General features: G+C 58.4%; 13 protein-coding genes across 13 annotated transcripts; 10 read left to right on the forward strand and 3 right to left on the reverse strand.

Annotated features, from left to right (window-relative positions):
* The first annotated feature begins 291 nt into the window (after positions 1-291).
* On the forward strand, positions 292-5982 carry SCHCODRAFT_02748506 (WD40 repeat-like protein). Its single transcript, XM_050347217.1, has 10 exons — positions 292-430; positions 476-614; positions 663-787; positions 837-1021; positions 1073-1123; positions 1186-1387; positions 1438-1581; positions 1633-3039; positions 3090-3232; positions 3281-5982. Exons 1-10 carry the CDS (start codon positions 406-408, stop codon positions 5600-5602), a joined length of 4743 nt encoding a protein of 1580 aa, XP_050199989.1. The 5' UTR covers positions 292-405; the 3' UTR covers positions 5603-5982.
* Positions 5808-8059, reverse strand: SCHCODRAFT_02501978 (MFS general substrate transporter; the record flags this gene model as incomplete). The annotated part of the gene is made up of 11 exons (XM_003031805.1): positions 5808-5874; positions 5927-6028; positions 6197-6324; positions 6481-6575; positions 6625-6706; positions 6761-6873; positions 6929-7049; positions 7185-7273; positions 7334-7397; positions 7447-7942; positions 7995-8059. 11 exons carry the CDS (start codon positions 8057-8059, stop codon positions 5808-5810), a joined length of 1422 nt encoding a protein of 473 aa, XP_003031851.1.
* Positions 8060-8989: 930 nt separating this feature from the next.
* On the reverse strand, positions 8990-11198 carry SCHCODRAFT_02732642 (polysaccharide lyase family 1 protein; the record flags this gene model as incomplete). The annotated part of the gene is made up of 9 exons (XM_003031804.2): positions 8990-9405; positions 9461-9569; positions 9726-9998; positions 10058-10119; positions 10169-10609; positions 10663-10750; positions 10801-10896; positions 10948-11057; positions 11114-11198. 9 exons carry the CDS (start codon positions 11196-11198, stop codon positions 9374-9376), a joined length of 1296 nt encoding a protein of 431 aa, XP_003031850.1. The 3' UTR covers positions 8990-9373.
* A 538-nt stretch (positions 11199-11736) lies between these two features.
* Positions 11737-12476, reverse strand: SCHCODRAFT_02625644 (uncharacterized protein). Its single transcript, XM_050345310.1, has 2 exons — positions 12273-12476; positions 11737-12221 (listed from the first exon to the last, which is right to left on the reverse strand). The coding sequence occupies exons 1-2, from the start codon at positions 12464-12466 to the stop codon at positions 11873-11875; spliced, it is 543 nt and encodes a 180-aa protein (XP_050199990.1). The 5' UTR covers positions 12467-12476; the 3' UTR covers positions 11737-11872.
* Positions 12477-12602: 126 nt separating this feature from the next.
* On the forward strand, positions 12603-14028 carry SCHCODRAFT_01189580 (uncharacterized protein; the record flags this gene model as incomplete). Its single annotated transcript, XM_003032243.1, has 4 exons — positions 12603-13229; positions 13323-13503; positions 13681-13864; positions 13923-14028. 4 exons carry the CDS (start codon positions 12603-12605, stop codon positions 14026-14028), a joined length of 1098 nt encoding a protein of 365 aa, XP_003032289.1.
* Positions 14029-14915: 887 nt separating this feature from the next.
* SCHCODRAFT_02501820 (uncharacterized protein) lies at positions 14916-15338 on the forward strand (the record flags this gene model as incomplete). The annotated part of the gene is made up of 1 exon (XM_050343120.1): positions 14916-15338. A coding segment is annotated over one exon (423 nt), but the record flags the coding sequence as incomplete, so codon positions are not given.
* Positions 15339-16229: 891 nt separating this feature from the next.
* SCHCODRAFT_01094335 (uncharacterized protein) lies at positions 16230-16913 on the forward strand (the record flags this gene model as incomplete). Its single annotated transcript, XM_050341016.1, has 1 exon — positions 16230-16913. A coding segment is annotated over one exon (684 nt), but the record flags the coding sequence as incomplete, so codon positions are not given.
* A 189-nt stretch (positions 16914-17102) lies between these two features.
* SCHCODRAFT_02445444 (uncharacterized protein) lies at positions 17103-18749 on the forward strand (the record flags this gene model as incomplete). The annotated part of the gene is made up of 2 exons (XM_003032242.1): positions 17103-18180; positions 18271-18749. Coding segments are annotated over 2 exons (1557 nt in total), but the record flags the coding sequence as incomplete, so codon positions are not given.
* Positions 18750-19052: 303 nt separating this feature from the next.
* Positions 19053-19301, forward strand: SCHCODRAFT_02442866 (uncharacterized protein; the record flags this gene model as incomplete). The annotated part of the gene is made up of 1 exon (XM_003032241.1): positions 19053-19301. A coding segment is annotated over one exon (249 nt), but the record flags the coding sequence as incomplete, so codon positions are not given.
* Positions 19302-19706: 405 nt separating this feature from the next.
* SCHCODRAFT_02471318 (uncharacterized protein) lies at positions 19707-19907 on the forward strand (the record flags this gene model as incomplete). Its single annotated transcript, XM_050342698.1, has 1 exon — positions 19707-19907. A coding segment is annotated over one exon (201 nt), but the record flags the coding sequence as incomplete, so codon positions are not given.
* A 1032-nt stretch (positions 19908-20939) lies between these two features.
* On the forward strand, positions 20940-21260 carry SCHCODRAFT_02477813 (uncharacterized protein; the record flags this gene model as incomplete). Its single annotated transcript, XM_050342756.1, has 1 exon — positions 20940-21260. A coding segment is annotated over one exon (321 nt), but the record flags the coding sequence as incomplete, so codon positions are not given.
* A 921-nt stretch (positions 21261-22181) lies between these two features.
* Positions 22182-22520, forward strand: SCHCODRAFT_02480933 (uncharacterized protein; the record flags this gene model as incomplete). Its single annotated transcript, XM_050342791.1, has 2 exons — positions 22182-22289; positions 22395-22520. Coding segments are annotated over 2 exons (234 nt in total), but the record flags the coding sequence as incomplete, so codon positions are not given.
* A 143-nt stretch (positions 22521-22663) lies between these two features.
* SCHCODRAFT_02625648 (uncharacterized protein) lies at positions 22664-25783 on the forward strand. Its single transcript, XM_003032240.3, has one exon. The coding sequence runs from the start codon at positions 22780-22782 to the stop codon at positions 25612-25614; it is 2835 nt and encodes a 944-aa protein (XP_003032286.1). The 5' UTR covers positions 22664-22779; the 3' UTR covers positions 25615-25783.
* Positions 25784-25822: the final 39 nt, after the last annotated feature.

Here is a 25822-nt window from a genome sequence, read left to right on the forward strand (position 1 = left end):
CGAAGAATCTGCATTCGAAGGAAGAATCAAGCCATATATATTCGCCCGTCGGTTAGCGATGTCAACAAGATGACCTTCAGAACCTGTCGCAATACAAAAGCCTCGGTCTTTGTCCCGCCCGCTGGCTCGGTCGTGCGACGCGTATGGGCGGCATGAGTGCAATTCAGAAGAGAGATTGCTGATTCGAACGCGTCAGCTCGGCAGAGCTTCGGCATCGGCGACTGCCGAAACAGTCTCCCACGATGTCGTCGCACCTGCGAGCTCGCCTCGATCTTGTCGGCTTCAGCGTCCATCCTGGCATCCCTCTCTGGCCACGTCAAAGAGCAAGTCCGCATATATACTGAAAGCGGACCACATTCCGATAGATGCAAGTGTCGAGGAAAATAACCCTACGAAGCTGCTCCGATGCTTGCGCTATACACCTTTCGTTGTAAGAGCGACGGCCCAGCATACATAGGAATCTCATAGCTTGCAGACGTCTCTGGGGAGAATATACCCCGCATACCAAAGACAAGCTACAGACGGAAGCAATACCGGCGCATCTACGCCACGTGTGCTGTCGATGACGGCGAGAGCAAGCATCTCGCTCTCTCGCCAAACTCCACCATTTCAATGTGAGATTCATCCGACTATCAGTGCACATGCTCTGATCCTGCTTGAAGACCTGCACGCAATACATCCACTGTACACACCCGGCTCTATGCGGAGCACAAAAACACGAGCGACGAGCTTATAGCATCCAAAGATTTCTCGGTGCAGGAAGTTCTGTTTGATCAACCTTTTCGACGTACGTCTGCCGCCTGAATCCGAGCTGAGACTGACTTCGGCGATGGTAGTTGATCTTGCGGACGAGCAAAGCGCCTCGAACGTATCGATTCATCTGACTCTGAGGATCACGACTGAAGACGTTGGTATTATAGACTCTGCTCAGCTTACCACGGTGTTCTCCTTGTCCGACAAGTGGAAGAGAATGGATAAGTATGTACGACTGGCACTTCAGATTGGTAGTGTACCTGCAGAGGTATGCATTTTCACACCACTTTGTGGAGATCTGACCCGTAATGCGCCACAGATCAACCCAATCTCCAAGGCAATCCTCAAGCTCTTGAGCATCGGTGCAGATGTGCGTGTATCTAATTTTGCACGCCCGATTCAAAAATCATGACCACAACGTATATGCTACAGGAGTTCTTCAGGAGACTCGAACGTAACGATGCCGTCCTATCGCTCGTGGAGGAGATGGGTCAGGCGAGCGAGTACGCTCTCAATCTAGACGATCCGATTGCTCGAGCTCAGAGGATCAAGCAAAAAGCCGCCCGCGATGCGCTCATAATGCATATCTATCGCTGCTTGATATTTCTACGAAATTTAACCAGCTCGGGCATGAGTGAGTTTTCAGTGAATGTCGTCCTCCGAGGCTTAACAAATATAATCTAGCCGCTCGTCTGTCTTCTGGCACAAATGCCGAAGTCGAGGAACTGATCAAAGGCCTGAAGGCGTGCGCGAAGGCTGTTGAGCGTAAAGGCCACATGGATACCCAGCTGTCCATATTCAGGACAGAGCGGCTGGCGAAAGAGATCGGTGCGTATCTCATGCTCTCCCTAGTGTAGATAGGCTTACGGAGCTCGACAGTCGACGAGAGAACACTGGAGCGCCTTCCTTATGCGAAGGAGGTACATGCTGGCACGACTAGCAGTTGCCTTCCCGGCACTCGGGTCAATCTGCTCCGCGAGATCGAGGACTGGGCTTTCGACCCTGACGGCCAACGAGCGCTTATCTTGTATGGCGCAGCGGGGAAAGGCAAGTCGGCCGTCGCCCATGCCGTTGCGATGCGTCTCAGAGGCATGGGGACTTATGCACCTTTCTTTGCCTTTGACCGGACCGCTCGCGATCGAGAGGCCTACCAGCTACTACCGACGCTTGCTGTGCAGCTCGCGCGCCGAAACAAGGAATGCCACGATATCTTGTGCAAGATGGAAGCCGACGATCTGTCAACGCGCGATATCAAAGACCAATCGGACCGGCTGGTTGTTGGCCTGCTACCAGTCGTCTTGATCTTGACGCCACTTGTACTGGTAATTGATGCTCTCGACGAGTGCCCGAACGAAGACGCGACGGACGAAACTCGCAGCTTGCGTCTAGCTGCTGATCGCAGAACGCTTCTCGAGACTCTCAACGCTCTCATCGCTGACGAACGCTTACCACGCAACGTTCGATTGTTGATTACTACTCGACCCGACGACGACATACGGCTATACGTTGCGCACCCCACGCCACTACTCAAGCTCTGCTCCATCGACGGTGCCGAAGACACGGATCGGGATATCCGGCTATTCGTGGAGGAGAAGCTATCGCGCACTGCCGTCAGTGGCATGATAGACGACGTCGTTGCCGCATCGCAAACTCTTTTCGAATGTGCTGCCCTGCTCTGCAGAGAGCTGACGAAGGTGCGCAAACCGAGAGTCGTGTTGCGCCGTGATGATCTCGTTGCGCGCGTCATGCGCAATCCGGGCCAGGCATTATACACGACCTACCGTGCGATATTAGAATCTCACTTCGACGTCGACGATGTCGAGGTCATGGCTGCCTACAGGCGCATTCTCGCTTGGATACTACTCGCGGAAACCCCGCAGAGGCGGGAGACATTCTCTGAAATTGCCGAAGTCCTCCTTTCCGGGTTTGACGTCGATGACCTCTTCTCTGGACTAGGATCACTCTTGATGGGCACCGTTGCAGGGAGCCAGCACCCAGTACGCGCTCTTCATACCTCCTTCCATGATTTCGTCCTCGACAGTGATGCCAGCGGTCCATTTGCCATTTCTCTTCGCGCCGAGTCGCACCTGGACCTCGTGGACGCGTGTCTCCAGATCCTCAATAGCGGTTTGCGCTTCAACATCTGCTGTCTGCCTTCCTCATTCGATCTCAACGATGCTATTCTTGATCTGCCCCAGCGAGTGAACGAGCACGTCTCTCCGGGCTTGCAGTACGCGTGCCGTGCCGCCGCTAGTCATCTCGTCCACAGCACAGGTGCGAAGCCAGGTGAGCGCCTATCGTCATCTTAACGGACGTCGTGGCTGATTTATCTGTTGGCGCTCGCATGCCACGCATTCGACGCAGCGTCGAGCGCTTCTTCGAGGAGAAACTCTTGTTTTGGATGGAGGCGTGCAGCTGTATGCGATTGGGACCCGATGTTCCCACCGCAGAGCTGCAGCGATATCTTGTTTGGATCAAGGTAGTGTCCTTGCTCTCCATCACCGTTCCGTGCTGACAGTACTTCCAGAACAATAACGCAGAGGGACTCGAGGCTCTAGCGAGGGATGCCATCAAGTTTGACAATCGCTTTCGGGACGCTATCGCAGCCTCTGCGCCCCAAGTCTATATCAGCGGATTGGTCTTTTTGCCGCGCCGATCGCAGGTCCGCCGCGCATACAGAAGATCATTCTCGCACTTGTGCAAGCTCGCAGGGAACGCGCCGGAGGACGACTGGCCGCCAGGCGAGCCTTTCATTATTCACACTCCTGCGGAGGTACTCGCGATGTCCATCTCGCCGGATGGTCAATACATTGCATCAGGCTTAAAAGACGGCACTGTATGCGTGTGGGGTGCGATCACGGGTCGGCAGGTCGGAGCTGCGCACAGAGGGCATGAAGATATCGTGAGCGCTGTCGCCTACTCGCCAAACGGAGAAGTCATTGCTTCGGCATCCAAGGACCGTACAATACGCTTATGGGAAGCTTCGACTGGCATGCAGATTTGCGGCACCCTCACGGGGCACACACATCATGTCTACTCCGTCGTGTTCTCACCCGATGGCAAGCGCTTGGCCTCTGCTTCGAATGACTGCACCGTTCGATTGTGGGATCCTGCGATCGGGAAGCAGATTGGCTTGACGATGGGTGCGCACACGAAGTCTGTTTGGTCCGTCGCGTTCTCGCCCGATGGCAAGGTCCTCGCTTCTGGATCAGAGGATTGTACTATCCGACTATGGGACACAGCTACTTGCCAACAACTCGGCGAGCCTCTTCGTAGCCAGTATGAGAGCGTCACATCTGTTGCGTTCTCTTGCGACGGCAAGCATCTCATGACATGCACAGGCAATACTACCGTTCGAATCTGGGATGTCGCATCGAGGCAGCAGGTCCGCGAGGCGTTGGGACATGGCGCATGGCCGGTCTCTATCGCCTTCTCGCCAGATGGCAGCCGAGTCGCGTCGGGCGCTCTGGATGACTCGGTTCGGCTGTGGGATGTCGAAAGTGGATGCCAAGTCGGGGAGGCGCTCGAGGGACACGATGACGCTGTTACTGCTGTTGCGTTCTCGCCGGACGGCACGCACATCGTATCTGGCTCGACGGACTGCACGATCAGGATCTGGGAGCTCCCGAGCGTCCAGCACAAGTCGCCTCCCAAGCATCATAATCGCCAGGACATTTGTCTGAGTATCACCTTCTCCCCGGATGGCAGGCTTATCGCCTCTGCCATGCTCGACGGCACTATCGTACTCTGGGACGCGTCTACGGGGCAGCAGGTTGGCTACGTTCTTCGAGGTCACGAGGACAGGGTCACCTCGGTCTCGTTCTCACCAGATGGCCGGTATCTCGCTTCGGGATCCTTCGACTGCACTGTGCGCTTGTGGGATGTAGGTACTGGGCAGCGCGTGGGCGCCGTCAGACGGGAGCCTAGCGATGTCCATCGTGTGCACCACGTCACGTTCTCCCCTGACGGCAAGCACGTCTTGTCGGGATCGGACTACGGCTCGCTCAGAATATGGACCGCCGCGGTGAAAACACAGGGGTACAAAGTTCGCACTATCTGGCCTTCCGACTCGATGAACGCGGTTCTCTCTGCGGCGTACTCTCCAGACGGGAGCCGCATCGCTTGCGCGGTGCAGAACGACCCGGGTGTTCACCTTTGCGATGCTTCGTCGGGAAGCCGTGTAGGCACAGCGTTCAGTGGACATAGTGGCACCATCACTGTCGTGGCTTACTCGCCGGATGGCAAGCTGCTCGCTACCGGCTCAGAGGACCATACCGTGAGAGTATGGGATGCCATGACTGGTCATCCGGTCGTCGACGCGCAGACAGGCCATGCCGCCGCGATCACATACGTCTCGTTCTCTCCAGATGGCGGGCGCGTCATCTCCTGCGCCAACGATGGCACTATCCGAGTCTGGGACACGATGACGGGGAAGCAGATCGGATCAGCCCTCAGAGGCCACTATGCGGCGGTCGACTCGGTCGCCTTCGCGCCAGACGGACGGCACGTCGTGAGCAGTGCCGTCAACTGCTCAGTGAGGATGTGGGATACGCGCGCCGACGAAGAGGACTGGATTAGGCGCCACTCAGAGTCAGCCCCACCAGGCCAGACTATGGACCCACCGCGTAGCAACTTTGAGTTGGCTTCAAACCTGTCCCTCGATGATTCGGGCTGGCTGAAGGCGGGCTCGGCGCATGTGCTCTGGGTGCCACAACACTTGCGTCGCCTGCGCTTCGCGTGTTCTCCACAACATGTGATGTTCATCCCTCCGACTCAGCCCCACGTCGATATCGATGTTTGCGACGCTGCGCTTGGGCGAGATTGGGCTCAGATCTTTGTATCGGGTTAACGATCGTCAAAGAAAATGACGTGTGATAGATCCTTGTGTATGATTCGAAGCACCCAAGTACATCTAGAAAATTATAAGGCGTAGGCATTCAGTCCGTCATTATGTCCCTCAAAGTCGTCTTAGGGGGTTATTCCTGCCGTGAAGTCATCGTTCACCCCGTAGGGAGACATCGCGCGAGCGTAAGCCATATACCATACGGTTCCGCCTACGTCTTATGCGCATACCGGCTCTTCGACCGGATTTTCTTCCCGTAGTACCAGAAGATCCACGGCCTGAAAGTAGTCTCGTCAGCATACGATCACATGAGAGGTCGAGGTCACTCACGCAGGACAACCGACGATGATCGCCACGAAAGCTAACAGCGTATCCCCCCACCCCACCCCGAGCGCGGCGTACATTGACGGCGCGAAGAGCGGGAAGCCGAAGCTGTGCGAAGGAGGGTCAGCGGAAGGAGATTATGCGAAGGGACGCCCACGCGTCGTACAAGAGAACGGATCGTCGCGCAGAAGAAGGCGCGAACGCATCGCGCAAGAGAAGACTCGATCGTCGTACAAGCGACGGTACGATCACCCTACAGGCGCACTAACAACTCACCCTGCTAATGATCTCAAGAAAGAGACCGCAGCGAGGCCGGACGCCGCATGCAGCGTGAACGCGTCGATGACATACGTCTGGATGCACTGGAAGTTGAGGATCATGCCCCCGCCGACGAGGAAGAGGCCCTGGAGGGAGGAGGGTGTGAGGTTAGCAAGGGCGTGGCATGAGGTCGGAAAGGGGGGGGGCGTGAGGGCAGCAAGGGAGCGACGTGAGGACAGCAAGGGGGCGGCGTGAGGACAGCAAGCCAACGCCATCGGGATACGTACGAAAGAAGCACTCACAATATCGACGACTATCCAGTGCACGGCCTTCTGCGCTGCCCAGCCAGTGATGATGAGGCCCGCTGGTAATAGGATGGTCCCGGGAACCATGGAGGCTGCGGCGTGTTAAGCGCTGGAGGGGGTCTGCGCATGCGATGAACTCACGTAGCCTGAACTCGGGCTCGCCCTTCCCCTCATTCCGATTCTTGAAGTACACGTATATACGGTCGAGCATGCGCGCGTTGATCTAGAATGTCCCAGCGATGAGCACCGAGTTGCGAGAGAAGAAGGACAGCCTTACCTGCGATGCCAAGCTCACACCCAAACCGAACGCGATGTAGTGTAAGCCCGCAATACCGACCGACTCGTGGTACGTCTCGCCCTCGAATATTGACGGGATGACCGTGAGGTAGACTGGAAGTCGTAGCGTTAGCTCATGCAAAGGTCCGCGTACTCTATAAAGACTTACGATAGAAAATCCCGTACACGAACGCCATGTACACGCCCATCAGCTGCACAATTGGCTCGTATGCAAAAAGCGCAAAGGGGCGGACGAGGGCGTGCAAGATGTGCTGCGTCGGCGAGCGTGGCTTCAGCTGATACTTGGTGAGTATGACTTGCGGGTGAGCGGGTACGGGGGGAGCGTCGGTGGGCGAGGCTGTCGGCGAAGGTTTGGTAGGAGACACTGGTGACCTCTCGGTGTCCTTATCGCCGACCTTCTCAACGTCACGCTCGACTACGTTTACTGAGCCACCAGCGACGATTTCTTTACGTATGCGGTTCGCCTTGCGTGCAAGGAGAACCGGCTCAAAAGCTAGAAGGGTAAATCAGCATACTCCTGCAGATGCAGGGGAGCGAAGGGGGGGGGACTCACTTTCTCGAAGGAAGATGAGGCCAAGAGCCTGGACAAAGCAAGTGAAGATGGAAGTCGACCAGAACTGTAGCCTCTGAGCACTCGCCCTGCACAGAGATAAGACAGTCACGCACCACCCATCGCCACGTTGTGCGCTCCGCAACCCATGCACCGGTGACTGGCGCGATGACGGGGCCTAGCAGCGGCATCAGCGAGTATATCGCGATCGCAGCGCCTCGCTCCTCCGCGCGCCATACATCGCTGAGTACGCCGCCACCTACGCTGAGCGGCGAGCTTCCTCCTAAACCTGCGAAGAATCGGAAGACGATGATCTCCTCCTTCGTTTGCGCAAAGCCGCATCCCAGGTTCCACGCGAGGAAAAAGAGGTTCGACAGCTGGATGACGCGCACGCGGCCGTACAGCTCGCTGAGGGGGCCGAGGAGGAGGGGACCAAAGGCGAAAGCGAGGACGAAGACGGAGACGACAAGTGCTCGTTCGACGGTGCCGTGTATTCCTAGCTCTTCGGCGATATGGGGGGCGGCAGGGGCGAGCATGGAGGATGAGACGGGGGTGATGAAGGTGAATAGGGAGACGATGATTGTAGCCCGCCATTTCTTCGCTCGCGGCCAGCTGAAAACGTCCGTGAGCTGGCAGTAGGGGACGAGGGGATGAGGAGACGAACTTCTTGGGGTTCTGAGGGTCGTCAGGACCGTCCCAGTCGACGACGAGGACGTTCTGGTCCGTCATGGTGGGTGTCGCACTCTGGTCAGCCATTGGGGCCATGGCAGATGACCGTTGAGGACAAGAGAGACGATATGGGAGGGGCGCGCGGATGGCATCCCGTCCGATTCATGGTGGACTGTGACAAGTGTAATCAATTGACACTTGTCCGTCGGTCCTGCTCCCGGCCCAGTCACGACGTCACTAAATAGCCTAACTTTGGCGCCGCGTCTCATCGGACCTGCTCCCCCTCTGACCGCTACTGCCACCATCGAAGACACTACAGCTCCTTATACAGCTCCAAGCAAGTGCCAGCAGATACAGAGACCTCTCGCGGATAAGGCAGCCAATCTTCCGCCGAAATACCGACGCTCAGAAGGCCGTCGGCGGCCAGCCGCATGCAGGTCCAGGACGTTATCGAAACGGATGGAGGCCAACTCCGGAGGGAAGGACGTTCCAAATTTGTCTATTCTCGAACGACGCCCATTGTACTCAGTGGCCAGCCCGATCCTCAGTCGTTCGACGGCTAGCTACCGCGCCAGAAATTCTCCAACAACCCACCTCGCTGCCTTATTATTACTGCGCTCACGCTACTGAGAGTTACGATAAAGTTGCAGGCTCCGGAGGCAGTCAACCTCGTTCCAAATTGGCCTCTTCATACGCTTGTCTCAGGCTCTGGAACGAACAATTCTCGTCTGACGGCTATCGCACGAGACGGTACCAGCTCTGGCCCGCTCTGCGTCCTCTTCGGCACTGTGAGCCATACCTTGCTTATACTGCCAGACTGCGCTGTGGAAGAGGCATTGAAGGCGAGAAGCTGCCGGTCCTGCACTGTCTTCGTATGCTCCGAGTACCTATCGGTGCATGACTTATTGGCCAGGAAGAGCTTTCGGCGCCTGCCCACCAGTCGAAATCGGTATCGAGGAGTTGCAAGCGTCTGTATGATCGTGCCCTGGCCGTGTGGCGGGTCCTCGGGAAACCGTCGTCTGAAGTTAGGCCATGCTCAAAGCTCGAACTGCGCGCGGTGGACAGGACCTACTCTGACTTCAGCAAACGAGGTAGAGAGCCCGGACCGACGTGCCGCCTTTATCGGCAACGGCCGAAGAGCGTCCGCGGCGCTCTTCCATCGTCAATTCATGGAACATCCGAGGGTATAGCACTGGCAGTGAAGAAGGGTCGAATATACTCTCCCGAATAGTATGAGTCTCTCCCATACGCATCATGGCTGCGCAACCGCGGTCAGATCTACACCATAAAGTGCCGATGGGCAGCAGCTGGCGAGCAGGAAGGGCAAAAACCATGGTTCGACGGTCAATTACCGCGCTATTGACCCGCCTCGCCTCACACGAGCGAGTTAATATAGTTCTCGATGTCTGAGAACGAGCCAGTTAGCGCAGGTATCGAGCAGTCCCCCGACGTCGCACGCACTCGCATAGCCATTATCCGCGATGTCCATAGCATCGTCCACCTGCGGATCGAGCCCGTTGGCTGTCTCGTACTCGTCTGGAATCCCATCGCCGTCCGTATCCGTCGGCGCCTGCGGGTGGAGGGATCTCAGTCAGCGCTCGCTTACTTTACCGCGCGCAGACAAAGAGGATTCGCGTGCGTATAAGTTGGACTCGCAAGCAGGCGGACGAACTGTCATTGCCCGGACGAACTGCCATTTCCCGGACAAACGGAATACACTACGCACCTCACCGCCCGCAAGCGTGCCCGGCCCGCCGACCTCGTCCTCGTCCGAGATTAAGGCGCCCTTCGTGCCGTAGGAAGCGACCTCGTCCAAGATGTACTTGTCCACGCTGTCACGCACGAGACTCGCGCCGGCGTGCGCCAGCACGTACGCCAGGGCGTCAGTTGAGTTCATGAGGGTCGCGGGCGCGGGGTAGTCGAAGCGCGCGTCCTTGAAGGTGATGTCGGTGTAGCTGTCCGTGTCGACGGAGAGGACGTGGCCGTTGAGGGTGCCGTCCTATGAATTTACGTCCATTGATATTCGCAGGATTACAGTGACAAGAACGATGGCCTTACCTGGTCAGGATCGTAGTAATTGTCGGCTACGTAGGCGTTGAAGTTCTTGTTGCCGCGTGTGACTGGTTTGGTCAGTACTCTCACAAGAGCGACCGAGCCCGAATTACGCACAAGGTGACACAGACGTCGACGGTCCGCTGCGAACACTCGTAAGCGCAACCCGGCCACGTCCACGGATCCCCCACCTTATGAACGCGTTCCCCACGATATTCACCTCCGACACCGCGCTCGAGTCGCCCTCAATATACCCGCCCCCGCCGCCCCAGTTGTACACCACATTGTTCGTGAAGTCGTTCACGCCCTTCACCTTCGGGTTCCGCGTCTTGTTGTCCGCGTACAACGTGCGGAAGATGCTCAGCCCGCCCGTCGTCTGCATCAGGCCGCCGCAGGAGTGGGTTTGGAGGCCCTGCGCGATGATGGAGTCCTGGATAGTCACGTTCGACACGTCGCCATTGATTGAGAAGGTCTCGTCGCGGCCCCAGCTGACGGAGACGTGGTCGAAGATCATGTTGGCGCCGTCGGCGATGGTGATGCCGTCTTTTCCGGAGTCGCCTGAGAGGGGGATTAGGGATGGATGTCTATCGAGCTGTATGGGATATGCGTACCTCCTTTGCCCATTCGGTAGCGAATGTAGCGCGTGATGGTGTTGTCCGCGTTCGAGTACGAGAGGCCGTTGCCGTAGATGGTGATGCCCTGGTAGGTCATAAGTCCAAATGCATGATTTCTCGACTAGTATTTCCCACATCTCCTGGCGCAGTCTGTCCCGCAATCGTGATGTCGTTCTTCACCGCGATGCGGCTGTCGATGTTGATGACTCCGCCGACCGCGAAGACGACGATCTGCAGCCGGCATAAGTATCACAGATAGGCCTGAGCATCGTCTGCGCCCACCCTATGCGACTCCGACACGGCATCGCGGAAGCTACCGTCGCCAGTATCGTTTAGGTTGGTGACGACGTAGACGCTGCCTCCGCGGCCGCCCGTTGCCTGTGCGCCGAAGCCTAGACATGCGGGGTCAGCGACCCCCTCCCAGACGCACGCAACTTGCGCTTCTCACCTTCAGCGCCAGGGAATGCCTCCAGCGCCGCGCAGTAAGACGCCAGACTAACGGCAAGAAGACCAGACACCCGAGCGCCCTTCATAGTCGAGAACGGCGCTGAGTAGTCGCTGACACACAGAGAGAGAGAGAGAGAGAGAGAAAGTGAGAAGAGACCGCGGTCGTCTGCTCTGCTTTTATGCCCGTCGCGCGCGTCCTGGACTCGCCGAACCGCATGGTGAGGCGAGAACCTCGGACAATTCCATGACTACCGCCTTGGCAGCTGGCCTCCGCGACGCACACGACCGTCCAGAGGCGGCCCGGGTATAGTCGTAGGGATGATTCAGTGCTGTATTGTCTTGAGCTGAACTTTCAGGTCCAGTGAAAGCGTGGAAGGACCTGAAGATGGGTGAGCAGAGGAAGGAGGAAACGCCCCTGACTTTCGGTATCCGCCGAGCTTGCCACGTGGCTGAAGTGGCGGACCCAGACGACTTGAATCAGCTTGATCTCTCCTTCTTGCGTTCCGCCCACCAGCGCCGTGCCGCAAAACAATGAGAACGAGGACAAGTCGACTCACTAGAGGTTTTGGTGCGACATTTTTGACCCGACAACGACCAGTCATACTCCCTGGGCGTTCAGATAATGCGCTGAGAAATCGGTGTTTTCAGCACCCGACATGGGCATGCTTCTCAAGTACGTTTGTCGCTCACTTATACAGATTTTTGGTTCCTGGCATTGTATCAGAAAGTCAGCTGGACCTCGTGCCACAGCCGTACTCCTCTACCTCCCAAGATCCACCTTCGCTCCCTGCCCTATCGCCACTCGCGCGTTTGACCCATCGCCGTCGGCCCTGCCGCTTCTGTGCTGCTTCTGACGATGAGCCATTTGCTTGTGCGCCAGCGGTTGAGGGCTATAGGAGGAAATGGATATTCCCAAGAGCTTTTCTTGTGGGTTGTCTTCAATATCCACCCTGTGCATGGCGACTGCATCAGAAGTGCAGAATTTACTAGGAGAGCCATTCACGAGGATGGAGGCTGCTTTACGGGCGTAAAGGTAGCCTCCATGAGCCTCTATGATCCGCCTTCCAAGCCAGCAAACCACCGCTCCTCCCATGCAGATCATAGCGTGGGTCAGTCGCGCTGCGTAGCAAATACGATCTCTGTTGATCCGCCTTCGACAGTTCCAGAGAGTCCAAGGTACGGTATCGGCAAATACTGGACTTGGAGCCAACGCTTGTCTGACTCGTCTCGCCGCCGTACCTATACAGTCTCTGTAGCACCCCCAGCCACTGAACTGGAACGTGGTGCGTCCGATCGGAATCCGCCAAGAGTACGATTCCTGAACGTTGCATGAACACCTGGCGACAAACGTCATTCTACAGCACAGATGTCCGGCACATGTCCGGCAACATTGCTTGCCGATCCGTGGCCGAAGCGCTGGCCGACGAAGCCAACAGTGAGCGCATACTTAACCCCCACGACAACGACAGATCTCACCTGTTACCCTAATCATGCATTCACTCCCTCAAGTCTCTCGTTTACTCATTCCTCTCCTTTTCATTGCCCTCTTGGGTACTCCTTGTCGCGCCGCCATCGCGCCCAACCAGATTACGCATCTCGTTACCTTCGGGGATTCGTACACTGATGTTTTTTGGGCTGGCGACGGCGGTAGGGCGTGGCCACTGTATGTTATGGACTACGTGAACAGCGCACGCGGTACCAGTGGGAGCGTCGTCGGCAATCAGGCATACGCTGACAGCGTCGCCGAGTATCTTGGTGGCGGCAGTAGCAGCAACAATGCCGCTATCTCTTCCGCCAGCAATGGCTCTCTGTCTCTACACCCTTACGCTTTGGCCGGTGGCATTTGTTCGCACGAGCTCAACCTCCTTCCCTGGCCCTCCGTCTTCGAAGATGAGCTGCCGCCGTATCTCAACGACTCTAGCAGCGGGGTCCTCGGCAACATCTCCGCAGAGAATACTCTTTACAGTTTGTGGATCGGGACGAACGACGTGGGTCCTGGTGCACTGCTGACGGGGGAGGCTGCGGACGGGGTGACGGTAGTCGACACGGTCGGATGCGCTGTCAACTGGGTGAAGACGTTATACGACAAGGGCGCGAGGAATTTCTTGTTCCAGAATGTGAGTCAATCACAGTTGTAACTATCCAGCATCAACCGCCGTGTAACGCGCGCTGGTCATTACAGCGTAGACGCTGACTCGCTTCTTCAATAGATGAATCCGCTCGAGAAGACACCGATGTACTCACGCGATGGACGTCCGACCGGGACCTGGACGGCGGCCAAGAACGCGACAGAATGGAACATCTTCATTCAGGAGCTCACAACGACAGGAAACAAGATCGCCGAGCTTCTCCTCAGGCAACTGGTCCTTAGTCTGGACGGTGCTCATGTGGGTAAGTCCACGGTCCTTCCTACCCTGCGCGTGTCGTTCGCGTTCGCGACGGCGAGTTTGTCGTGCCTTTGAGCAGTACCTTCTCCGAATCTCGTCATGTTAGTCATCGAGTTCCCGCATCTGGATCTTACGCCCTTCTGTGATCTCTGAACTTATACTGACGCACAAATATATCCAGCTCTCTTCGACTCCCACTCTCTCTTCACCGAGATGATTGCCAATCCCGGTAGCTACCTCAACGGTACTGCCCCACTAAACGTCACTGGCGCAATCCGTACGTGCGACTGGAAAGAGAACCAGGATCCGACGGACACCGTGCCATGCACGGTCGTGAATGGTACGGACCGCGACAGCTACATGTGGTGAGTGACGGGCTGGAAAAGATCTATTCGCAAGACGTATGTCTTATAATATATTCAGGCAGGATGAGCTACATCCCAGCGAGCAGGCGAACCGCATTGTTGCTCAGCAGATCGCGCAGGTCCTTCAAGGAGAGAATAACAAATATACGACGTGGCTCAGCTAGGAAGGTGCAAGCAGTCAACCGACGCGCGCAAGTCGCCCTAACCTTGCATAGCAGTTGTATGCGGTCGCTACTGTTCAGTACGCATACATATATCCAGTCCCACTCTCGTCTACGCGCCGCATCTCGGAAACTTTGATATTGACCAGCAGCGGTTGGGCGCCAAGGCTCACCGTCTCACGACTTGATGTACTGGTATAGCTTTCAATCTTGACAATCACTGCTACTCGATCCCATGCTGGTGTGGAGACTCGGGTATGGGACCTCTTCGGCGACGCCACGCACGATAGCATGTATATTCATTTCTTTCTTTTTTGTATACTTACGACTCGAACCCGCGCGCACTCGGGTACTTCCGAGCGCACGCGTAGATACGAACATGTACTAGTAGTCACGGTCACGCCTATCATCACTTCTCTTTTCCACACTTTCACTCAGAGCCTCGCGCTCGGCCGGTAGGCCTCGCTAGACGAGAACTTGGGCAGGTTTGACCGCCCGAGCGGACGCGGTCTGAATCTACAGGACTGCCGTTAATTCACCGCGTCGCCTCGCCAGCGGGCGACCACCCTGCGTCGACGCTCGCGTCTCCGTGAGCGAGACCTCTCGGAGCCCCGGGTCTCCACAGAGTGGACGTTAAGGGGTCTTGCGGAGAATTGGGGCAAGAGAACCCCGCCCCCGAGCGCTCGACGCTCAACCGAGTTTCTTCTATTGTTTTTCCTCGACGAGGTGAGTCTCCGAAACCGAGCTCTGCACGCTTAAATTTCTCCCCTCCGTCGACGCCGTCGACGGACTCGTCGTCACTAGCGAACGCGCCTGCCGAAACACACGCCTGCCCCTCGTGCCCGAATTCCTCCGACAAACAGGTGGCAGACAGCCGAGGAGCAAGCGAGATGTCGTACTCGGGCCTTGCAACCGGTCGCCCCCCGTCGCCTGACGATCAGGAGAAGCGCGACCGCGACGGGAGGAGGAACATCCTCACGCAGGCCTACGAATGGTTCAACACGGTCGATGCGGAGCCTGACGTTCCCGCCGAGTTCAACACGGGGCGCAAACGCCTGGACTGGATGATTAATCACCGCAACCTAGCGCCGGAAGATATCGTGGATAGGGGACGCCCCGCGGATCGTCGATACGCCCGCTTCGCCCTACGCCGCGAGCTGGACGACTTAGTGAAGTGGACCATCAATGGGACGCAATCCGTATTGGATGTGCTAGGCCCAGCGGCCGTGGAGGACGACACTGTCACTAACCCGCACTGGGTCTTCGACGAGAAAGGAGTACTGGTGGACAACCTGCACTCGGCAAATAGTCTCGCCGCGCTGCACCTCGCTTGGACGGCGTTCAATACGCGCTGTAACACCGCGCTCAAGGTCTATCGCAAGCTGCGCGGCATCGCGGAGGCAAGAGTCGCGGGAGAGACCCCTCCTCGCCTCTCGCCCCTCACGACGCCAGCCTCGGTCTACCAAGAGCTACCCGCGATTCCCGCAGCCGACGAGAAGTTGCGTTACCTGATGGGCGCGGTGCCCAGCTACCAGACCAACTACCAGCCTACTTCCTCTCCGGGAACGAGAGGGCGCTTCAGATCACTGCCGCCCGAGGACGTCGCCACCCCTCCTTCACCGCTTGTCCGAGCGTTTCCCGAGAGGCTTCCCGAGAGCGCCCCAACAGTCCGCTACTACGATCACGGCGTGCTACGCAACCGCGAGCCAGGTCAGCAGTATGCGCCGTGGATCGGGAGCTCTCTGTTCCAGGACCATTGGAATCCCTCGACTTCAGCCAAACCTCAGAAGAGCATCTCCTTCTATCCGCAACCCGACGACGATCCTTCGACGCGAGGGGGTCCCTCGACTCATCGGAAGAAGAAGAAGAGGAAGAAGCACAAGAGCCGGGAAGAGGCGTCCACATCTTGGCGAGACCGCCCCGTGCGCGAATCCCCGTCTTGGTTTGGCATGTTCGCCGAGCACGACCGTAACCTGCCGGACGAGGTGGGCGACTCAGCTTCGGCGATCTTCCAACGCCATCGCGAGAAGAAGGAGACGCAGAAGGGCAAGGAGAGAGCACCCGGGGAGCGCAAGGAGAAGAAGGACGACTCGGCGGCGAAGAAGTCCAGCGCAGGACCGTCCAAACCCGGTCCCTCCAACACCAAAGGTAGTACGGGAGGAGGGGGACCGGGGGGCGACCCGCCCGACGACGGGGAAGGAGGTATGACCGATAAGGACGATGAGGATGATGAGGACGAGTCGGACAGCAGCGAGGACGACTCTGACTCCAACGCGGTGGTCAATTTGAACGACGACGACCCGCCGCTTATCCCTTACGGACTCACTGCGCCAACCGTTCAGTCGAGCATCAAGTCGACGGATATACCCTCCTGGGACGGTGACAAGTCCACTGCGATCGAGTACATGGCGACCGTCTACGAGCTGGCGAACAGCGGAGGCTATCTCAACGAAGCGGTGGGGTTCTGGCTATGGACCAAGCTGGAGCGTAATTCACCGGTGTGGAAGTGGTATATGACGCTCTCCGACGCCCTCAAAAGGAATATGAAGCGAAATGCTCGCCAGTTCATGAGCGTCGTCCAGAGCGGGTACCTAGGCACGAAGTGGATCCGGAACTTGGCTACCGAATTCCACTTCAACTCGTTCCGCGAACCAAAGCACCGCTTCGAGACGCCCAGCCAGTTCATTTATCGCCACATCCTGGCGTCGCGAGCGCTCGCATTCGCCCAGATGAACTCAAGACAGGAAGTAAAGTTGATTTTGAGTGCGGCGCCCGCGAGTTGGAGCATCATCCTGGTCCCCTCGTCGATAAAATCAACCGATGTCCTCACCAACCGAGTCCTGGAGTTCGAGGACGAGCTGTCCACCGCGTCGCGTGCCTCGAGCAGCGATCTGCGGTCACAGGTTGCGTCCATTATGAAGGAGATGGGGCAGCCCTCGTCTGCGTCTTCGCGGCCGCGCCCTTTCGCGAGGAAGTCAGCGTCCGCATTTAACGTTGAGGCCGACGCGGAGGCAGAGGAATCCGTTAGCGACCGAGGAGATGGACCCGAGCAGGACGACGATGGCGTGGCGGGAGATATGCTCGCCGTCGCGTATAGCGTAGTCGCGACGAGGGAGAAGCAGAAGGGGCCGACTACTTACCCCTTTCCGCGTGAGAGCTTCAAGAGCAAGAAGAAACCGCCAGCTCCCTGCCGCGCTTGTGGCAGTCCATTCCACTGGAACCGGGATTGTCCGCGATGGGGCGATTACCAGAAGCAGAACCCGGCGGGCTACCTGGCAGACGCCGAGGACATGGACGCCGACCGCGCGTACAATGTCGCGTACTACCTCTGCGACCAGGGTTTTGAATGGGCAGCTCCTAGCCTCCCCGGACGAGAGGGAGCGGAGGAGCGTAAGCCCCAGGATGGTGAACGCCTCGAGGAAGAGCAGAGCGGAGTACTCGGGACGTCGCACGAGGAGCAGGTCCAAGAGGCAGTCGCGTACGTGGTCCAGGCGAAGAGCTTCGTGGCGAGCATCGAGGAGATTGAGGACGATTATTGGTACGAGGGCGAGCTGTTGCCAGCGGATTCCCCGCACATCCTGGAAAGCATCTACGAGGAAGGAGGCGTCGAAGACGAGAGGACGGGCGCTGTGCGAGAAGAGAGTTGTGCAGTGGCTTGGGGCGAGGGCGACCTGGCACCCACGAACGAGCCGCCCGAGCACATCATCGCCCTTCCCAAGCCGTACGAGCCGCCGAAGTTGAAACTACGCCCTCGTCCACGAAAAGGTCCACTGGTCACGATGGACACGTCGGTGCTGAGCGTTCGGGGATGGGTCGGCTCGGAGCACGAGCCTGAGACGGACTTGAGGTTTGACTCGGGAGCGAGCAAGACATTCGTGAGCGGCGACCATTACGATTCGCTGAAGCAGACCTACAAGCTCTCGAAAGGCGGGAAGATGCGACTATGGCAGCTCACGGAAAAGTCCGCCCAGATCCGAGGACACTCGGTAGTGCCGATCCTGACGAGGTTGGACGATGGCTCGCTAGTGGAGATGGAGGCCGGCGCCTACATTGTCGAGGGCATGACAGTGCCGGTGCTGCTCGGGGAGGACTTCCACCAGGCGTACGAAATCACCGTCAAGCGCAGCATTGAAGGAGGAACGGTCCTTTCGTTCGGTCAGCTCGGATTAAGCAAGACGGCGCAACCAGCTTCGCAACCGCAGGCGCTGAGACACGAGATCCTGCAAGTGGAAAGGGCGTATATAGGCGAGCAACCGACGCACAGCTACTTGAAGAAGGCGGCTCGCGCTCGCTGGAAGGAAGCGTTCCAAGCTCGTAAGAAGCGCATCCAGGAAGGAGATCGTACGGTGCGGGCAGCCAAGGAGATGATCATCAAGCCTGAATCAGTCGCTCGAGTGCCGGTGTGCGGACCGTTTGAAGGCGAGGAAGAATGGGTCGTCGAGAAGGAGCTCATCTCCTCGAACCACGACAAGCCGTTCGTCGTCCCCAACACAATCATCTCTGCTAAGGCGCCCTTCGTGCCGGTCGCCAACACCGCCACTACTCCCCGCTTCATCCGAGAGGGCGAAGCGTTGGGAAAGGCGAGTCTGGCCGAGGATTTCTTCGACCATCCAAAGGATGAAGCCAATCACCAGGAGATGCGGGAGCATGCTGCGTTTGTGGATTCACTCTGCCACGCGGCCGAGAAGGCGAGCGAAGCAGGCCCTCGAAGCTCCAGCACGCCCAAGGCAAGGAGGGCGAAGACGGAGCGCGCTAAGCCCAGGTTCCACATGCCGGAAGCGAGGACGTACGACTCGTGGATGGAGGGCAAGCGGACGTTCCCCATGCCTGACGCCGGCTCGTACGAGTCGTGGAAGCGCTCGTTCGCCCAAGAGGTTGAGAAGGACCCGGGAGCCGAGGAAACAGACGAGCAGGTGGGACCGAAAACAGCGGAGATGCCAGACACGCAGGACGTGACATCGAAGGAGTTCCGCGAGACGCTGGACGTAGGGCAGTTGCCAGCGCACCTACATGACGCCGCGTGGGAAATGCTGGAGAGACGGAAAGGCGCATTCGCGTTGGACGGAAGGCTGGGAAACCACCCCGCTATGGCTAGGATACGCACCCGCGAGGGCGTGCAGCCTATCGCCCTGCCAATGCGAGGCTCGTCACCGGCTAAGAAAGCGGTGATGGACGAGCAAGTAGATAAGTGGTTTGAACAGGACGTGATTGAGGCCTCGCGCAGCCCATGGAGCGCACCCGTCGTCATCGCCTACCGCAACGGCAAAGCAAGGTTCTGCGTCGACTACCGAAGACTCAACGCTGAGACAATAGCGGACGAGTTTCCCATACCGCGCCAGCAGGAAATTCTAGGGTCTCTGGCCGGCGCGCAAGTCCTATCGTCCCTCGACGCCCTGTCGGGCTTCACACAACTTCGTCTCGATCCGCAGGATGTAGAGAAGACCGCGTTCCGCACACATCGTGGCCTGTTTCAATTTAAGCGCATGCCCTTCGGACTGAGGAACGGTCCCTCGATCTTCCAACGTGTCATGCAGTCCGTGCTCGCGCCGTACCTCTGGATCTTCGCGTTGGTCTACATAGACGACATAGTGGTATACTCGCGCTCATTCGAGGAGCACATCAGCCATCTCGACAAAGTGCTCGAAGCCGTAGAAGAGGCCAACATCACCCTCGCGCCCAAGAAATGCCACCTTTTTTACGACTCCATCATTCTTCTAGGTCATAAAGTCTCCCGACTGGGGCTGTCGACACACTACGAGAAGGTTAAGGCGGTGCTGGAGATGAAGAGACCTACGTGTACGTCGGAGCTGCAGACGTTTTTAGGCATGCTGGTCTACTTCAACGCCTTTATTCCGTACTACTCAGACGTCTGCGGACCGTTGCACGAGCTTTTACGAAAAGGAACACCCTGGCGATGGGAGGCGGAACAAGAGTACGCATTTCTGCAAGCCAAGAAGTCCCTGCAGCGCGCGCCCGTTCTCGGTCATCCGATGGAAGGAAGGCCGTACCGACTCTACACCGACGCCTCCGACAACGCGCTCGGCTGCGCGCTGCAGCAAGTTCAACCCATCCGCGTAGGAGATCTTCAGGGCACGTCTGCATACGAGAAGCTAGCGGAGGCCTATGCGAAAGGGCAACCAGTCCCGAGGTTCGTGAGTCGAATCGCTTCGAGAGCGAACGACACGCCGCGAGATGACGCCTGGGGTCCTACCCTGGACGAAACGGTGGTGCATGTCGAGCGCGTCGTAGCGTACTGGTCGAGGACCTTCAAGGGAGCAGAGGCCCGGTACAGCACAACGGAGAGGGAGGCCCTAGCAGCGAAGGAAGCATTAATCAAGTTTCAACCTTACCTAGAGGGCGCGGCAGTGCTGCTCGTGACGGATCACAGCGCGCTACAGTGGGCGCGCACGTATGAGAACAGCAACCGACGTTTGGCGTCCTGGGGGGCGGTGTTCTCGGCGTACGCTCCCGGCTTGGAGATCGTCCATCGAGCAGGACGCACACACTCTAATGTCGACCCTCTCAGCCGAATTCCTCGCGACCCACCGCCGTATGTGACGCCGAAGCCACCGCAGTCACCACCTATCCATACAGACTCCGCGACCGCCGCCCTGCGTGAGGAAGCCGCTTCCCGAGCAAAGGCCGAACGAGCGTTTGCGGGCTTCGCGCTAGGAGAATACCTCGAAGACGCGCCGCGCGCATATGCCGCCGCACGCCGGTCTCCCCGTCTCGCACGCCGGGGGGCGGATATGGTAGAAGCACAGCGCGAGGAACCTCCAGAAGCCGAACAGGGAACAGGAGATCTACGAGACGGTCATGAGCAGGACGTGCGAGCGCAGGAAGACCGCGAGCAGACACGCCGCCAAGAGCAGGAAGCCCAGGCGTCGGAAGACCTTGAGCCATCGGAGGATGGGGAGCTAGAGAACGCCGAGCAGCGCGCAGCATACAAACCAATATTCCAGAGGCCCCCAGCGCTGGCGGCGCACATAAGCCCAGAGTGGGCAAAGCGCTTCAAGGATGCGTACCTCAAGGAAGCTTACTGGCGGAGGCGCTACGAGGAGGCAGATACAGTCTCGAGCGCGTGGACTGCCGGGCGGCGATATTTCAGATCGGACGACGGCTTGCTATACTTCCTCGACGCGGACTACTTACCGCGGTTATGCGTCCCGGATAGCCTCATCGACGAGATATTGATACGGGCACACGAGGGCCCCATGGAGACCGCGCACGCAGGGCCGGCAAAGCTCTGGGGGAAGTTGCACCCACGCTTCTACTGGCGGCGGATGAAGAAGAAGATCGAGGAATTCTGCGGGACTTGCGATCCATGCCAGAAAGCCAAGTATTCCTCCTTCAGTAAATACGGCACGCTCATACCTAACCCCATACCGGCATCACCATACGAGTCGGTGTCGATGGACTTCGTCATCAAGCTGCCGGAATCAAACGGCTTCGACGCGATACTGGTCGTCGTGGATAGGCTGACAAAGCACGCGCAATTCGTACCTACGAACACGGATATCGACAAGAAGGAGGCGGCGCGTCTGTTCGTCAGATATGTCGCATCCAGATATGGCGTACCAGCCAGCATCATATCCGACCAGGACCCTAAGTGGACCTCCGAATTCTGGACGCAGGTGGCCAAGGAACTGCACACGGACTTGCTGATGTCTACGTCGCACCACGCGCAGACGGACGGGCAGACGGAGATCGTCAATCGATTCATGGAGACGATGCTCAGGACGTACGTTGCACACGACGAAAGCCGTTGGGCCGAGTTTCTTCCTCTACTCGAATTCGCGTATAACTCGACGGTGCACCGATCGACGCAGGAGACCCCTTTCCACCTGCTCATGGGCTACCACCCTCGCTCTCCTCTCGACTACTGGAACAACAACGAGAATCTCGTGCGAGCGGCTGAGCGTACGCGCGAGACAGACAAGTTCATGGAGGACCTGAAGATGAAGAGAGAACAGGCGAGGGATGCCATAGCAGCAGCGCAGGAGGAGCAGGCCAGAACGTACAATAAGGGGCGTAAACCGGTCCCCGAGTTTAAGAAGGGGGATAAGGTGCTCATCAACCCCCATTCTCTGAAGTGGATAGAGGCAAAGGACAAGCCGAAACTGCGAGAGAGATGGATAGGACCACTCGAGATTCAGCAACGCATTAACCCGAATGTTTATCGACTGCGCATGGACGACCGATACCCCGGTCTCCCCATCTTCAACTTCGAACATCTCAAGCCGTATCACGAGGGCAGGACCAGCGTCGAAGACCGCCGCGCGAAGATGCCGACCACAAGACCCGATAAGCTTCCCACCGAGGAGTTCGAGGTCGACAAGATCCTCCGACATCAATGGAACAAAAGGCAGAGGAAACGGCAATACTTGGTGCGTTGGAAAGGGTTCGGGCCTCACTACGATACCTGGCAGGTCGAGCGGGATTTGCGCAACTCCCCGGACGTCCTAGCCGAGTACAAGCGCGAGAACGGCCTGTGAACGACCCGCAGCTGGCGTGTGTATAGATGTACTTCTATAAGGTGCGCGACCGTTCCCGTGGTGCGCGCACATGTAATCATAGGATTCGACGCTATCGTGCGTCCCATGACGCGGAGACCGAAAGAAAAAACATCCCTCGCTTGCCTCTCACCACGTTCAGGCGGACCCGCTGTTCGCGTCCTCGAAGCCAGGATTGCCGGCTCAGAGGCGTGAATACGAGCTACGATTCCAGGATTGCCGGTTTCGATAGCTCGGGAAGATGGTGTCCTTCCTACTCCGTCCTGGTGCGGCGCGCTTCCCGCTCTTCGTCGCGAGCATTCGCAACTATACGCAATGGGTGACGATCGGTGGCGATCCGGCGGACCTGGACAGCATCGACCCAGCAGAGCGTCGCATTCCCTACCACCAGCGAGGGCCATCCCTGGATCTCGCGCAGTTCAACCCCAGCATTCCCTGGGCGTGTTACCAGCCCACTTCACTAGTCGAGGGTGTCGATCCTCTCGCTTCGCTCATAGTCGACAAAGCCGACCACGAGATCGTGACGCTTCTCGGAGGACAGTATTACCTGCGGGACGACTGGAAGGAGGGAGTGCAGACCATCGCGGCACAGATCGAGACCGCATGCGACGCCATTGGAGCGGAAGCTAGCTCCCTATTCGCGCGCCCAAAAGGTACTGAGCCTCTCGACTTCAGTCCCCGGCGGACCGGTGATATCGCATTGGGAGAGGGCTTCCGCATCAAGGCAGACGCTCTGCGTCGCGCGCGGGAGGCTCGGGCAGCTGCCATCGCCAATACGGGCTTCTTGGCTTGGTTCACACACTCGGTGGACAGCTGGGCATTGAGCGTTGATGGAGAAGTCTCGACGTTCGTGAAGGCGCTACGACTGGGTGAGCGAGCTATGCGGGGATGCGTACTCAATCTGCTCGTCGATTACCACTGGATCGACCTTCAGCTCCTCATTGAACACGAAGTCCCGATCCACTACATCTGGACGCCGGCCATGCATTATTCACCTCGCTTCGTCCGCGCGAGCCCTTGGCTCATCGCTCGAACGTTGGAGCTGCGCCGGTTCTTAGGGAGGGAACCCACCGACGAAGAGGTGTTCGAGGACCAGCCGCCGCACGTCCGGGAGGCGCTCAACTACGATCGGTACTTTCAGCAGCGTAGGAGAGAACCGGAGTGTCTGCCCGCGCGGGTGCATGAGGACACGCTCTTCTGGGTGGAGTACTTCAACGGCTGGCTGCCCCACGAGTTGAAGGACCCCGCGCTGATTAAACGCGCGCGCATGGCGTACATGGATGGAGATCCCGCTGTGGACCCCGAGGACGAGATTCCAGCCGCTAACCTGTACATCTATCGTTGGGTGCTGAAGGGAGGGCACATAGCTGCCGAGGACGATCTGGCGGACTGGGAGATTTTCGACACGCCGGCGAGCTACCGGGAGGGCCGCTACTTCCACGGAAGGGAGTTGAGACGCCTCTCTTGCGCCCCTCTTCCCGTCAACCTGTACGAGGAGGGCGAAGACGCCGAGCGTCCCGAGAACGAGGTCGAGGAGATCGAGCTACAGTACCTCTCGTATCTTCTGGGGCAGGCAATGGAGCGCGAGCGCCACGAAGAATGGGAACTGCGGCGCTCCCGCATGCCGCCATTCGACCATGACAGCCGCGACGGACACGATTCCATCCCTTCCGTACCTCGCATTCAGTATTCAGGCATGTATGGCCAATCAGAGGATGGGAGCGATGAATCGGCGGGCGGCAGCTTACTGAGGAGACTCGGCCCGCCACCTTCTCGTCCTTCTCTCGCCGCGCGGCTAGGGATACAACTCGATAAGCCTCCGGTTCGCTCGAATCCCTCGGACTCAGTGCAGGATTCAGCGAGGGCGACCGACCGTTCACAGTCGCGGGGGAGGTCCCGAGGCGCGGCATCATCGAGTCCTCTTCCCTCAGCTCGCCGCATGCTCGACCGGCGCAGCGCTTCGCCAGCCGCGGCCCGCCGCGAGGCCTCCGCCGCCTCCTCTGCCAGCGGGTCTGCTGCCGCGCGCGACTACAGAGCGCAGTTGCCCGATCCCTCTGGGCGATTTTCGTTGGTCACTTCATCGGCGCCGGACTGGGTAGCCCTGGTCGCACAGCACCACGAGGAAGCGCGACTCTTGAAGGCCAAGCTCTCGCCCTTCCCTCTTCCAAGGCTAGCTGACGTAGAGGCGAGGATTATGTGGGAAGCTCCGGTGGTCGACCACGATTGGCTAGTGCTCGCGCGCGCGCAGGACCAAGTGCGGGTGTACATCCTGCGCATTCTCGAACGTTATCGTCGAGCGGAGGATGCGCTGGACCGGCTCTCCGCGGCTGCCATACCTCTCGTCATAGCTCGCCCGCAGTCCATGTACCCGTCGGCAGAAGAGGACGGCGCTTTGGACGAAGAGGAAGAACGTACGGCCAGCTTCGTCAACTACTCGGTGGGCGGAAAGACGCTCTTTAGGAAGTGGCGAAGCGGAGTCAAGGCGCTCGCGAGACGTCCGGATGCAGCGGCGCTCTACTACGCAACCCCCATCTGTGGCTATGTACTGCGACGCTGGGCTTGGAACCTCATCGCGGACAAAGTGGGTGCGGGTCCCTGCCGAGATACCCAACTGCGGAGGAGCGGCGAAAAACACTTCCCAGGTGGATCGGTCCCCTCGCTATTCCATGACTTCGCGGACGCAGAGCAAGTCGCCTACCTGCACGGTTGCTTCATCGAGTCGCAGACAGCTACGCAGACGTCGTACAGGCACGCCTTCCCGCCGCCCAACGTCTGGTCTTCGCACTGGCCCTCTAGTGGCGAGTGGGGCGTGGAGGAACAGAAATTCGCGGACGAGATCGCAAGCGCGTTGGAGGAAGGCACAGCGGAAATCCCCACCGAGGCCGGCTGGAAGGAGAAGCTGCGGCAGCGCGGGCGAAGTAACCTAGGGTCGGGCTTCCGCAAGTACGACGCTCTGCGTTCTGCGGATGCGGAGGCGTGGGCTCGCTTCTTCGAGCGCGTCTATGGCGGTAACCGCAAGTTTGTCAAGATCTCTGACCTCGCGACTGGGCTGCAGCCTAGGCGGTTGTTCGTTTGAGGCGCGCGGCTTCACCTCAGAGGGGGGGGCTTTGTGGAGACTCGGGTATGGGACCTCTTCGGCGACGCCACGCACGATAGCATGTATATTCATTTCTTTCTTTTTTGTATACTTACGACTCGAACCCGCGCGCACTCGGGTACTTCCGAGCGCACGCGTAGATACGAACATGTACTAGTAGTCACGGTCACGCCTATCATCACTTCTC

This window comes from Schizophyllum commune (genome assembly GCF_000143185.2).
Source record: "Schizophyllum commune H4-8 unplaced genomic scaffold SCHCOscaffold_6, whole genome shotgun sequence".
Taxonomy (NCBI): Eukaryota; Fungi; Basidiomycota; class Agaricomycetes; order Agaricales; family Schizophyllaceae; genus Schizophyllum; species Schizophyllum commune.